The sequence below is a fragment of the Manduca sexta genome, unplaced genomic scaffold (assembly GCF_014839805.1).
Source record: "Manduca sexta isolate Smith_Timp_Sample1 unplaced genomic scaffold, JHU_Msex_v1.0 HiC_scaffold_2194, whole genome shotgun sequence".
NCBI classification, from domain to species: Eukaryota; Metazoa; Arthropoda; class Insecta; order Lepidoptera; family Sphingidae; genus Manduca; species Manduca sexta.
This window is the reverse complement of record NW_023593134.1, coordinates 1-13,704: the sequence shown is the minus strand read 5'-3', so window position 1 is coordinate 13,704 and position 13,704 is coordinate 1. Positions and strand designations below refer to the sequence as shown.

Genomic DNA, 13,704 nt, shown 5'->3' with positions numbered 1-13,704 from the left:
ATATTATACTTATTAACTTTATTTGCAGATGAATCACTGATTTGATTATCTTTATTATAAATATTTTGTATCACCATAAAACTAAAGGGATTATTTTCTATATAAGTAAGACAGCAAAGGAATATTAAAGCCTTCTATTGAAAAGACAACACACCTATTCGTGTACATCCATAGCACCATAGCAATTGTGGAAACCTTTAAAAAACGTAGATTAATGTTGAGAATAGACCATCCACCAATATATTGACAATCCAAAATACAATGGCAAACATTTTCTCAAGTTTTCCTCCTTTATGAGGGATACGTTACCTTTGTTGGGACACACACACTTGCGCAGCTATGTAAGTGCACGTGCGTGCGTGCGTGCAAGCCTCAGATGGACTTAGCTACAGCATAAATCTATTACATAATGGTTAGGCTAGTATTCGCTGTTTAACTTTAAAATGACTTCCAGTTTCCCCTATCCTTAAGATTGTTGGCATATCTCTCTTTTAATTGATAACCTTTCCTCAAAGGACATTTGTCGTGCGGGTCAGAATTCTCAAATTTATCAAGATTTTAATTTTGCTCAAAATTCCTTAAGATGGACTTTATAACCACCGATAAGAATAGTACGCGAACTCGTACTGTTACATATTGTTTCGTAGTAATAATAATATCAGCCCTGTTTTATATACTGTCCCATTGTTGGGCACAGGCCTTCTCTACTACTGAGAGGGGGATTAGGCCTTAGTCCACCTCAGGGGCGGCTGTGGAAGCAGACTTAGACATTTCCGTCAGAGGAAGCTCGCAGTCGTCCCTAATGCGCCGAAGAGGGCCACCGCGGAGTTTTAGTTGGTATGCCGTGCGTTGTACATAGGTTAGGGACTCGGCCCGGCGGTCGCCTGAAGGTCGACATCAAATCCAGGCGGCGCAATGCCGGGTCGTAAGGCACGGTGACCCCAACATAACCGCTCAGTCGCCCCCCACGAAGGCTGAGCGGTAGTCATAAGACACTTTCTCCGCGAAAACAAAAAAAAAAGGCCTTACTCCACCAATCTTGGCTAGTGCGGATTGGTAGACTGCATACACCTTCGAAATTCCTATAGAGAACTTCTCAGGTGTGTAGGTTTCCTCACGATGTTTTCCTCCACCTTTAAAGCAAGCGATTATTCACAAAGAACACACACATAATATTAGAAAATAGTGCATGCTGTGCCAACCTTTAAATAATTGTTACATTTGTGCAACTTAATTGTATTAGTTTTTATATTTAATTCATAAGTAATAGTGTAAACAATTGTTGATGGCCAAATAAATAAAAAAAAAAGAAAGTCAGAGATGTGTGCCCTTGGGTTTTGAACCTGCGGACATTCGACTCGGCAGTCCGTTCCACAACCAACAAGGCTATCGTTTCGTAGTATCTTATTGAAATTCGGTTGCGTTGTTGACGGCGCCATAAATAATGTGACAAGGGTTATCCTTGTTATATTGTGTACGGGAAATTATGTTAATGATGTATATTGTTCGGCGAAATGTTAAAGAAGGTTCGCGAATATCCAAGTGTCCGAAGTTTTAATTGAAATACCGGGAGCCGCGTGAATGTGAAAATGAAATTTTGGAACTCGGCTGTTTTGTACCACGTGTGTTTATCTTTACATTATGTGTATCACGAAGGTTGAAGAGAAGGAGGTCACACATGGAAAAACTTAACTGAGAAATATATATTTTGATGAAAATTATGGTTCATATATTTTTAGTACCTCACTGAAAAAAAAATGTGCATTAGTTGGAGTTCATTAGTGATTGGAGACAACAAATTTGTAAAATCTATAAATGTTTATTTTGCTAGTTATAATAAAATGTTGATAGTAATTTGTGATTGAAACGGCTTTCAGAGTTTTGCTTTGTTTGTTAGTGATTATTGTGTATTGTGACATGTGATTCTTGTTTATTTGATAAATAAAGCATTGAAAATACTCTAAACGAACGTTGTATTATTTTATAATTTTAAATTCGAAGTCCAATATAAAAATATATTAAGAAAAATAAAACCGATGACTTTCAAAACGAAATAAGTTAAAAGGTAATGATATTTTATGAGTGTAGGCCACTTTATTTCTGCCGCCTAATATAGGTAAGTTTATGTATCTATGTATGTATGTAGATTTCTAAAATACTTTATAATTTTCCATTTGTTTGTATTATGGAAGGCACTAAAGTTAAATAAGCGAATGATGAATTAAATCGAGTGAGCGTCTTCTGGAATCTGCCGCCCCTAAGAGGCTGCCGCCCATAGGCCTATACGGCCTATTTACAAATCCAGGACTGATGATAAGTACCATTGGGTTTTAACTATTTGGCGAAACGGATTAAACTGTGAAGGGAGTGAAATCAAAGTCATACTATTTATAAATCGTCAGTTTATTCATATCCATATGTACAATTATTCGTGGCGTCCATAAATCAATCTTATCTAATTAAATACCTAAGTACCTGCAATATTTACATAACATTCCCCTAAAACTAAATAACGCTTATATTAAAATAATTTAGCCGTTTAGATTGTAGCGGTGGAAGCATAAATTAATTTTGAATGCATACACAGAGTTCGATGGCAGCGGTGCATAATTAAATGTGTTATTTTAGAACTTTTAATTACAATAGTTATTGTGACTCTTAAATTGATGAGCTAGTTGGTATTTAATTATTACAAACCATTCGTAAGTCGCACGTTCATATTTACTATTAAAGCCTGTTGCCTTACTAGGAAATAAAAAACCTGTTTTAGTACAAGCTTTTCGCTTTTTCATTTTTAATTGTCAGTGCACAAGAGATTAGTTCCATATATTATCACAATATGTTAGTCAGGCTAGGAAATCAAATCAAAGTAAATGATTGATGCATTAAAAATATTCATTCTAAATACTTTTTACATAATTCGTACATCCTTCAAACAAGCAGTTATGTATAAACAAACCAGCTAAGATAAAGAAGGAATAAGAAATAAAAAGTATCAACAAGACAACAGACCCCGCGTTCGAGAACTTAATTGAATTAAAACAATTTGAAGACAGCTGCAGAGAACTCACAAGTTTACAAAGCGAAACTTAGTTTATTCCATTTAACATACTATGTACATTTATTTATACATTTATTGATATGCTTTAGATTAAGAGTAGATATTTTTGATGTGTTAATGTGTTAACATTAAGAGATTTTAATAAAACAAACTTTGAGAAAACTGTGAGTTTTGTTATTCTTTTTTTTTGGCATTTCAATGAAACATAATAATCATTATCAATAACAGTATTTGCTCTAGTGAGACCTTATGTACTACATGCGTTTAAAGGCTTTGGTATTATGTCAAGAATCGTTTATGCCTTTTTCGCTTTACAAGAATTCGCTCAAACTTAATAGGAAAATTTGGACTGGCTCACGATTACCTTTTCTTTTTTGTATTAATGTTGATTATTGCTTGAATTTAAATTAACTATATGCTTTTTCAATAAATCATCATAAATATAATCGATGTTAACTTTTAAGGGCAGTTCAGAAGTATCAATCGTTACATTAGTTTTCCTTCTCTTCTGCTCCACTATTCAATACAAACGGATATCAATCTTACTATATTTAAATAGAGAAGGAACCTAGCCAACATAAAATTACTTTCCAACACCAGAATTATGAATTAAATTCAATACGGAGCAGTATGTATCTTTACTTCTGATATAACTTAAATAAATTTAAATACAAATATAAAGGGAAGCTGTCACTGTTTTATAATTTTTTTTATCAAATGAACCAAACAATAAAATGACAATGTAATTATAATATATATGTTTATAGTGAACAAAACTACACGATCGGAAGAATGTTGTTAAATTGAAATATTCTTAAATTAACTATTCTGTACAAAAGGACACTCCAATTATTTGCACCAATCGGTAATACCATATTCAGAAACCTTTGGCATTTTATCACTAAATTCATGAGACCTTTGCGCTACAACTTATGCTAAACCAGCAATGTCTATTTACAAGAAGTTATTTTATACACCCTTATGACTAAAAATAAATTAATGCCTTTGGAATATTAGTAATCCAGTGATATCGCCATTTTGATGACAATACAAACTAACAGACTTATGTTTCACTCGAACAAGCTAGCGAAGTTGGCTCGTTACAGATTGCGCGAGTGAAATTAATCATTTTTATTGCCTAAGAACCTTCACAAACAGAGGCGTTAGGTCCGAATGAAAAAGTACTTCATTATTTCCTCAAGATTTACGACGTCGGACAGCCTGCCAAAATAGCCACACAAATATTAGGAATAAGTGTTGCCTTTAATTCAAATTCTAACGTGAGAACCTTTTATGAATTAGTCTTGGCGGAATATGCAACAATATTCTAATTGTTTCTTTCATAAATATTCATGTACGACAGCGCAAACCTTTAGATTTTGATATACAGGTAATAAAAGTTAAAAATATTATAATGAAATACATTTGTACAGCTATAAACTTAGACGGTACACAATGATTTTATGCAAAATATGAACAACGGTAATATCAAGTAGCCGACTTAGCATTCAACTTGACGCCTCTACTTGGAAAGTTTTCTAATTTACTCATAGCAAATAAACATCTTAAAGTAATTTAAATTGACAGATTTTTAAAAAGCTTTTATAACTTATCATCTTGCACAATGGACGATAAATTTTATTATTTTATTCCTATAATTAATTGAATGTAATATATTAGAGCTAAAATTTATTATGTTACTTAACTGTGGTAGCAGTGAGATGATAGCGAGAAACGGAAGGGACAAGGCTTGGCCTCTGGAACCTGTTGAGTCCGCTGTAGGTAGCCAGTTATTGTCCAGCACAGACTGCTCGATAACATTTTGCATTGTATCTAAAGAAACTGCTAGGTGGCTTTTATACTTGGCCAGCAGTTTTTGAAATGTCTGCATGCACTGTATTCTATATATACAATGGATTATGGAAATAATTCACCACGTGATATGTTAGTTATGTGTATGCTCTTAAAATCCTTCGCTATTTAATAATGATGTTTGAGACGTTTAATTTAAGATTTAAAGTCCTTCATACTCGACAGCATCGTCCTGAGTACAATCAAATGAATAAAATACACAAAAGGGTCTTTATCTAAATACAAAATGATCAAAATTGTCAAGTTCCCCAATTCAACAGACGAGGGCGTGCGATCATGTGGTGAAGTAACATTTGGTGCGGCCATTGATATGTGGTTAATGGCATAAAATCTCAAAACCCTTCACGGTTCGGGATTTTTATAGTTAAGCATGGTAAGTAACTAAATTGATACTCTAACCGCCATATGCAATGAACGATCCCGATCGTTTTTTCGATGTAGCTTAAAATCCACCAATCCGAACAAATATTGTGTGACATGTTTACAAAAGACTTATTTTGATTGGTTCATTCTTGAAATCGGATTAAAGATTAGGATTCGGATCGTTTATTAAAAACGGTTGTAAGTCAATATTAGTAGGTCTTATTAGGCATTACTAATTTACAATTTATAAGTATTGAGGTTTTCCAGCTAAATAAATGCATGTATAGATACTATATAGTTCATACGCCATTATACGTAAAACATAAAGATAACTACAATAGAAAAATAATTATTTATTTACAACAACTTATTTTGTTGGTTTGAAATAAAGTAATATATGATCAAATTAATTAAAATTCTGGTAGTAAAACTCTATAAATTCAACTCATTACGTTGTTGTCCCTTCAAAATTAATCGAGATAATTAAAGCGGTTTGGTCGTTTTCAATTTAATTCGTCCATAAACCGATTCATCAGTCTATTCATCTTGATAATTAAAAAATAAATGATACTCATAAGTTGAAAAATGTAAAACATTTTTTATATGAAGTAGTTAAGAGAACGGGAAAAGGGATGTTTGTGTCACTTTAATGTCTTCTTTGAGTTACTTCCCCAACTACTGCGGGATGTTCAAGTGAATTTACTTTAACCTTTGTTCCTTTAATAGCTTTTTACTTTTATTTAATTTTCTACGTAACGTTTTACCTATTGATAAAGTCTTTCATTCGTTTAATTTTGTTGTGTTATTTAATTGAATATATGTTATTAGGAGGATCATTATTTATGTTGTATTTTTACATATATTTTTTTTCACAAGCATCTTTACATTAATTATAATTTCGTCATCTATTGAACTAAATATTTCAGTACCAACATTTATCAAAATTTTATATTTATTTCTAGTTCGTCCTCTAATCAAAGTCTATTAGAATAGTAAAATAATAATAGTATTAAATTTCAACCCAAAAACTATCGCAGAAGTTAAGAAAGTCTAGAAAATACCCGAAAAACCCAACAACGCAAAAAGTGTATCAGAAAAAGAGGCACACGATAATGCACCCGAAGAATAGTATCGAACAACATGAATTTTCTAGAAGAATTTAAAAGTGAAATATCGGGCTTACCGTACGTAGTCACATCTGGCGTGTAAAACTTTTGCTCAGCTGGTTGGAGTGGAACAACGTAACCTGCAGAAAATAACGTCGAATATCAATAGATAAATGTTTTCGAAGATAGCCATGACAATGCTAGTGGAACATAGCTTTATATAAAATTGATTTATCTTCTGGAAACTATTTCTGTAGGAACCTTTTTATTTTACTTCTCTAAGCTGGGATTTTTCCAGACACTCATTAGTTTGAGGAAACTTTACACTAGAATACTTTCTAGAAACTTTACACGTGGAATATATCGCATTTGTATTTCATCGCGTTTCATGTCTAAGATGAAGACGATTCAATAATATAATTATTTACGCCCATTTATCATCATAGAATATTTAATTTACACTGATGAACAAATACCAAGAATAACAATATATTTATTACTATAACGTCACATTCTATTGAATAAATTGATATTCATGACTCTGATTAGTCCATATTTGGTTGTTTGAACAGATGAAGACAGCAAACATCATGTATTAACAACATACACAGACTAATCATCACAATGAGATGCATTAGGACGTTATGGAATTAATGATTTGATTGCTTCCTCTGTAACAATTGTAAGCTCTAGGGTGGGTTTATGTCTAGAGGCTAATATCTGTTATGCACAGGGGACGTAATTTTGTGAAGAATAGATGAAATATTGAAGACGAATCAACGATTATCTCGTCGGTATCGTTTATAGAAAATATTTTTATACTAATATTTGTTACATATATATACATAATCTTGATACGCTCGACTGAATTCTGTTGTATTTATGTGATTTTATACTTGTAAAGATTCTCATTTGGCAAGACCAGCATGAAATATATAACAAGGAAAAATATTTGCAGCAAAAACAATGTAATATATCGCTTGCTCACTATTACAAGGTCCTATATAAATTTTACTTATATTGCAAAAACGAGGTAAAAATAATTATAACGATAAAAATTAGAAAAGACTAGCACTACCACTAGCAAAAGACAAAGATTGATTGGAACAGAGAAGTAATACTGTACTATACTTACGTGGCGGCGGTTCTGTGGTAGTCGGTGGTGGCGTCGTTGTTGTCGTTGTGGTCGTTGTAGTCGTAGTGGTTGTCGTTGTTGTCGTAGTCGTTATTTTTATTTCTGGTAAAAAAAATATTTTAGATGTACTTCCAGTTTATTAGCTTAGGTACCTGACCTACGAGAACTCCCAGTGCTAACTCCCTACTTTAAAATGTAGGCCGATGGGGGTGCATGTGCAAACTCCAGCGAATCCCGCAAAACTAATTTTTAGGTAAGAGTGTATTTTGAACATCAAGATATTTCTATAAAATTCAAAGCCTATATTCCAAAAATCATACCTTCAATTTTGTCTTATAAAAAGAATATCTAGCATTGTCTACCTACTAGTGTATATAATAATATCTTCACAAGATATTGTGTAGGACGAAGCACATTTAAACTCACGTAAAACGAGACTGATTTTTATTAAGACGGTAGGTACAGAACACGTCGGGTCGCACTACTCTCGACTCCTTTATAAATATTTCTATACATTATAAATTATAGGTACGTATATACCACTTACCATATACTCTTAAATGTCCTTCTGCTTTCCCCATAGTATTAGCAGACACGCAGGTGTATGTCCCCGGTCTTTGTCTTCAGAAGTGAAGCTATTTATAGTGAGTATAGTACGGAGTTGGTACTGAGAGATTCTGTCTTCGGATATGTCGAGCTTGCCACTAAAACAAAATTGGATTTAGAAGTATTGTAAACAGTATCATTATTTTTAAAAGTTTGAACTGGTTCGTCGTGTGGATATCGAAATGGGTATTACTAGATTTGTTTTTTGAGTGATTGTCGAATTTCATTTCACATAAATGCCTAATAGTATGTCGGTATATAGATTTTGAATTTAGTCTAGTACTAAATTGATTATTTTTTTCCCACCTGGTATTAAGTGATGCTCACAGCCCGCTGTATAATGCTGCACCTGTATAATGTCAGCAGCAAATTTACAAAATAATTGTAAATTCGCTGCTGACATTATATAAAAGGAATAGGAATTAGGGAAGGATGGTGAGGAGAGAGGGGCTCATTTTGGCGTGTGGATATCTAATTTATAAACGATATAGTTATGTACCATCCAAATTTACCAAAACAAGTATCAGTTGAATATAAAGCATTATGCCATCAATCTTTCCATCCATATCGAACTAAATCTTTGTATTATATGGCGATACCTTAATAGAAAAACGTAATAAATAAATAAAGAGCCCAACCGATTTACAGGCCGGGCCAATATTGAAGGAAATAAGTTGGAAATAAAGATTCTATTAGAGTCGGCCATTTATCATATCAAATGTAAGAGACGTCACCGGTGTTCCCTAAAAAATTGCCTTCGGACCTCGATCACAAGATTTATGTTGCATGAGAATGTACTTAAGAATTATGAAAGACTGGCTTATGGGCGACAGTAACCGCTCCATGCTCCGGGCTTAGATCTTAATTTAGCTGACATGACATAACGGGACATAAGTCCCTATATGGGTTGGGCCTTTGCTCATGTCGGCCCAAATGCTAGTGAATTTATAGAGTAGATAGTCTGGTGTTAGAATTCTCGATGAGATTTTATGAAGGATATTCGATGTAATACAAAATGTAGAACATAGGTATGACGAAGTATCTAAAATAATTCACTATTGTAATCATGATATTTTTATTAGTGAGTAAGAAATTATGTTTACTACAAATTTAGAGAATAACTATATTCTAAGCAATATTTGTTATGACTGATGATTCTTTATTGTGGTATTTTAATTATTTTTAAAAGTATTATAGCTGACGTAATGGAAGATTTAAAAAAATAATTAAAGCTAAAAATATCCAACTGTTTATGTTTTTATGCGTCACAAACAGAATGAGGTCGAGATTAGGTAAATAAAGTCATAAAGAACGTCCAAAGTATAATAGGTTAGCTGAAATTGTACACGTTCCAGTCAAAACTCTTTATTAGTCAAAACGAGCTTGGCCTATTAAAAAGTAATTAAAACTTGCGACATCATGTTTATTAGTCTCTCTTAAAATTAGTAAAATGTAAGTATAAATCTGAAAAATGAATACCCCTTTATCTATAATGTAATAAAATGTAGAAACTATTGAGAAAGACATGTGCTTTGCGATAGTTAAAGTACCGCTGTATGATAACGTTTTGATTTATTACAGATACAGATAGTTTGGATTGTAAAACAACAGCGAATTGAGCTGGCATAAGGTACACAACTGCTGGCGAGAGATAAGGTGGCACAGAATAAAATTATTTTCTTAAATGTTAAATATAAAACTACAATTAACAATTTAAAAAAAAAAAAAAATTGCCAAACCAGAAATATTTTAAATAAAAACTATGTAACATTTTTCTCCACTATCCCCACCAATTTAGGATAGACGGAATACACTTATATACATAATATAATTGTGTTACAGAACCCATTTGGCACAGTTTTTACCATCGGTAAGTTTCTCTAACTCAAACATCGCTCAAATAAAAAAACAGACATCACGCATTTATCCTGAAGGGATATGCAACCAGGGCACCCTTTTCGCCTAGGGTGCTCCGTCCTATAATGTGATAGGGGGCGAGCCTATCGCCATATCGAGCACAAATTCCAGACTCCGGCTGATACTGAGTAGAAAAACTCAAATTTCACTTTGCCCGATCCGGGGTTCGAAGCCAGGAACTCAGAGCCCTGCCGTACTGCGCATGCATTACAACCAGGCCACTGAGACAGTCCTTCAAATTAAAATTGATGTAAGGTGAACTTGCAAGTGTTCTTGATGCGGAGTCGAACCCAAGTTCCCCGACTGCCCAGTCTATGAACCAATATACAGTGACAATTCATTAGACTAGGTACAATCAAAATCAGACGTTATTAAAAAACACAGACTATAAAAAACACGTTATAACTGTAACATGTTAAGATATTTTAGAATAGAGTTTGACCACGACCCAGTATTTTAATGGTTTTTAAATGTGCTGCGCTTTAGAGTGGTGTAAACAACATTTGTTAAATCCTTCTTTTACTCTGTTCTAAAAAAATATCGTATACAGTCAGCCACGAAAATAATTTAAAACTTGAATTGCCCTTTGCCCTTATAATGTCTTTCACTGAAATAATGTAAAAGGGTTTATTTTCCTCACTGGAATAAGTAAGTAGATGATTTAAAATTGTTAAGCTAATTTCGTCAGTATGTATCAATAATACTAAGGAAGTAAAATGTAATGATAATTATTTATGAAATACAAAACGGATTGATACATAACGGACTATGTCGTACATTTCATTTGAACATTTCGTGCTGAAGTAATCATTGTAATTATTAATTATTTTGCTTTTATGCTATTACAATTCTGTTGGTATGTATACATTTATGCAAATGTACTATTTCATAAAGCATTTGAGATTATTCCATTAGTCATTAAACATTTCTCTACTTGCGCCTCTATCTACCCCCCTTTGGTGATAAGAACGACAAGATATGAAAACACTCACCTTGACAAAATCATCTGCTCTCCATCTTTCAGCCAATATGTGATAGGTTGAGGATATGCTTCTACAAAGCACTCTAACTTGGCCTGTGTTCCGCTTGGAACACCTATCAGCTGTGTCGCAACCAAAATTGATGGCGGAACTGCAAACAAATAAAAATCCTATAAAAGACTCAACAAACAAGAATTGGACTCGCGCAACGAGGGTTCTGAACAAACTACCTGATTTTTTGTTATTAAAGTACTTATTTACGGTTTTCAGATTTTTCCCTTTACATGTGCTGAATGATATATTCTTTTGGTAAATGTTATGATTTTAGGTTACTGGAAGTACTCTATAGGAGATCTTTGTGAAATCCCAGAATATGCAGCATAAACGGTTACATCTTTGGGTTGGCATACGCTTAATTTTTATAGTTGAAAGAGATCGTAGACTTAAGTATTTTGATAGATTGATTCCCTTACACGTTTCTGTCGAAAAGAGTTTTGGTAGACAGACAGACGGACAATAAAATGATCCTATAAAGGTTTCTTTTGAGGTACGAAACCCTAAAAATATCAGTCCTGTATTAAATACTATCCCGCCGATAGGTTTGAGACCGTTTTATTCCGTTTTAGGAAGGTTCAGTTATGATAGTCTGTAATACAGTAGGCTAATTACGTCTAGTTAGTGATAGTTTCGCAGTTGAAAACGTAAAAAATTAATAATCATGGATATTTCGGCCTTTAAAATTTAATATGACGAAATTTTAAAGGCCGAAATATCCATGATTATTAATTATTTTTACATTTTTCTTTCAACTGCGAGAACTAATCACTAACTAGACGTGAATTTAAATTCTTTACTTGCCAATACTTGTTTAGTTACCCAGATTAAAGCCGAAACAAAATGTATAAAAATGGACCTTGAGGTATCGCCTTAATATTGTGTATTAGCGTGCTTAAAGAGCGTTCGAAATCTTACGGTGAATGTTTAAGATACTCATAAGGTTTCCTTTCACCCTTAAATCAAATGATAATGTCAACATACTTAGCAAATTTTCAATAGCACTATTATTATAATACACATAATTAATGTCAAATGTTAAATAGAACTCATTTAAAAACTACGGCCTTGGAACTTTACCAGCACACAATAGAGATGTTCCCTTTACCTTTAATATTGGGACAAGCAGATATGAAGAAGTAATTAGGAGGCCGACATATTTACCACGCCTATCGCTAGGCGACAGTTATCAGACTACATCTTCGACCATTAAGAGTAACGAATTACTACCGTGCCTTAAAATACATATTATAAGACACAACATAAATAGGTAGATCACCTATTTGCTGTTCGTTATTTTATTTTAAAACAACATGAGCGTAGGTAGATCACCTGTTATGCATTTAGGTGTAAAATGAGATCTTGATTAATTGTTTAATATAAGTCATTTTGAGATAACGCCTTTGAAGCCCGTTGTCGAGTCGCCTCATCAAATTACAGTTTAAGTATCGCAGGTCGTCGCTCTGTCTAGCCAGGGACGCAGTACTATATTAACTTTGTTCATTATAGAACAGGTTTTAAACAGCTATCGATTTTTGGGATATTTTAGGTTTCGTTAATGTGCTTTATTATTGGTATATAAGATATTTATTTTAATACTACGACGTGACCTAGGACACGTGTTCATTCAAAGAATATAACCTAACTTTCAGTTTTTTACAGCATGTCTGTCTATCAAATATGTATTTTTGGTATTGTCTCTTAATGCTTAGCACTTAATTGAATTGCATAAAACATAATTTTTTACTCTGCAAATTTGCTTATAGAATACATTGTTTAAAAATGCCAACGGAACTATTAAACTGAAAAATTCTACCTTCCAGACCGTTGCAGGTGTTGTGAATAGCAAAAATACACTTGTAAGTTGTTTGTTACCGTATTCAACGCAAGTAGCATATAATTAAAAAAGACCAGTATAAAATACTCACAGTTAACATTGAGCATGATCCTCTTGCTGACAGAGGGCGGCACGTCGTTGGAAGCGATGCAGAGGTACGCGCCCATCTGCCTGCGTTCCACTTTGCTCAGGTTCAGGTTGGGTCCAGTGAACATGTCCACTGAGAGAAACACTTTATTGTTAATATTAAACGACTTATATTTCGTTGGCTATTATTTTAATGCTAATACTATTCCCTCAAAAGATACTAGAAGTTGATAACTATTTGCAGTGGTTTTGGAAAAATAGTGTATCCTATTTGTAATATTGTGGCATTTCGATATATTGTTTAAGAATTTATCATCTGTCTCTGTGACTTTAATTAATTCACATAGAAAACAAACTAGAAGGAATGAACAGCATACATAATTATATTTTGTTGTAATTCTATCCATATTTAGGATATGATAAAAATGATAGGAACAGAAAAGAAGTGAGCCATTATATTTTTAAGTAACCCGAATTTCAATGCGTATCTGAAAAATATCATATTTTGATATGTACTACGCCTATTTTCTTTGACAAATTCAATGATATGGTTACCAGAAGAACAACGAAGCAAAAAACAACATTAACGTCAACCAATGTTGATATAGATGAAAAATGAAAGTTAATACGTCACAGGAAAAATGATTTTCAGTTGGCAAAAATACATGTGACAAAATAAGGATCGG

At 33.1% G+C, this 13,704-nt stretch overlaps 1 protein-coding gene across 1 annotated transcript; it reads right to left on the bottom strand.

Moving 5' to 3' along the window:
* Positions 1-2,385: 2,385 nt before the first annotated feature.
* On the bottom strand, positions 2,386-13,147 carry LOC115446882 (protein CEPU-1). Its single transcript, XM_037445839.1, is given in 7 exon segments — positions 2,386-4,894; positions 6,480-6,542; positions 7,538-7,639; positions 8,085-8,154; positions 8,157-8,241; positions 11,053-11,191; positions 13,023-13,147. Coding segments are annotated over 7 exon segments (804 nt in total). The 5' UTR covers position 13,147; the 3' UTR covers positions 2,386-4,673.
* Between the last annotated feature and the right edge of the window lie 557 nt (positions 13,148-13,704).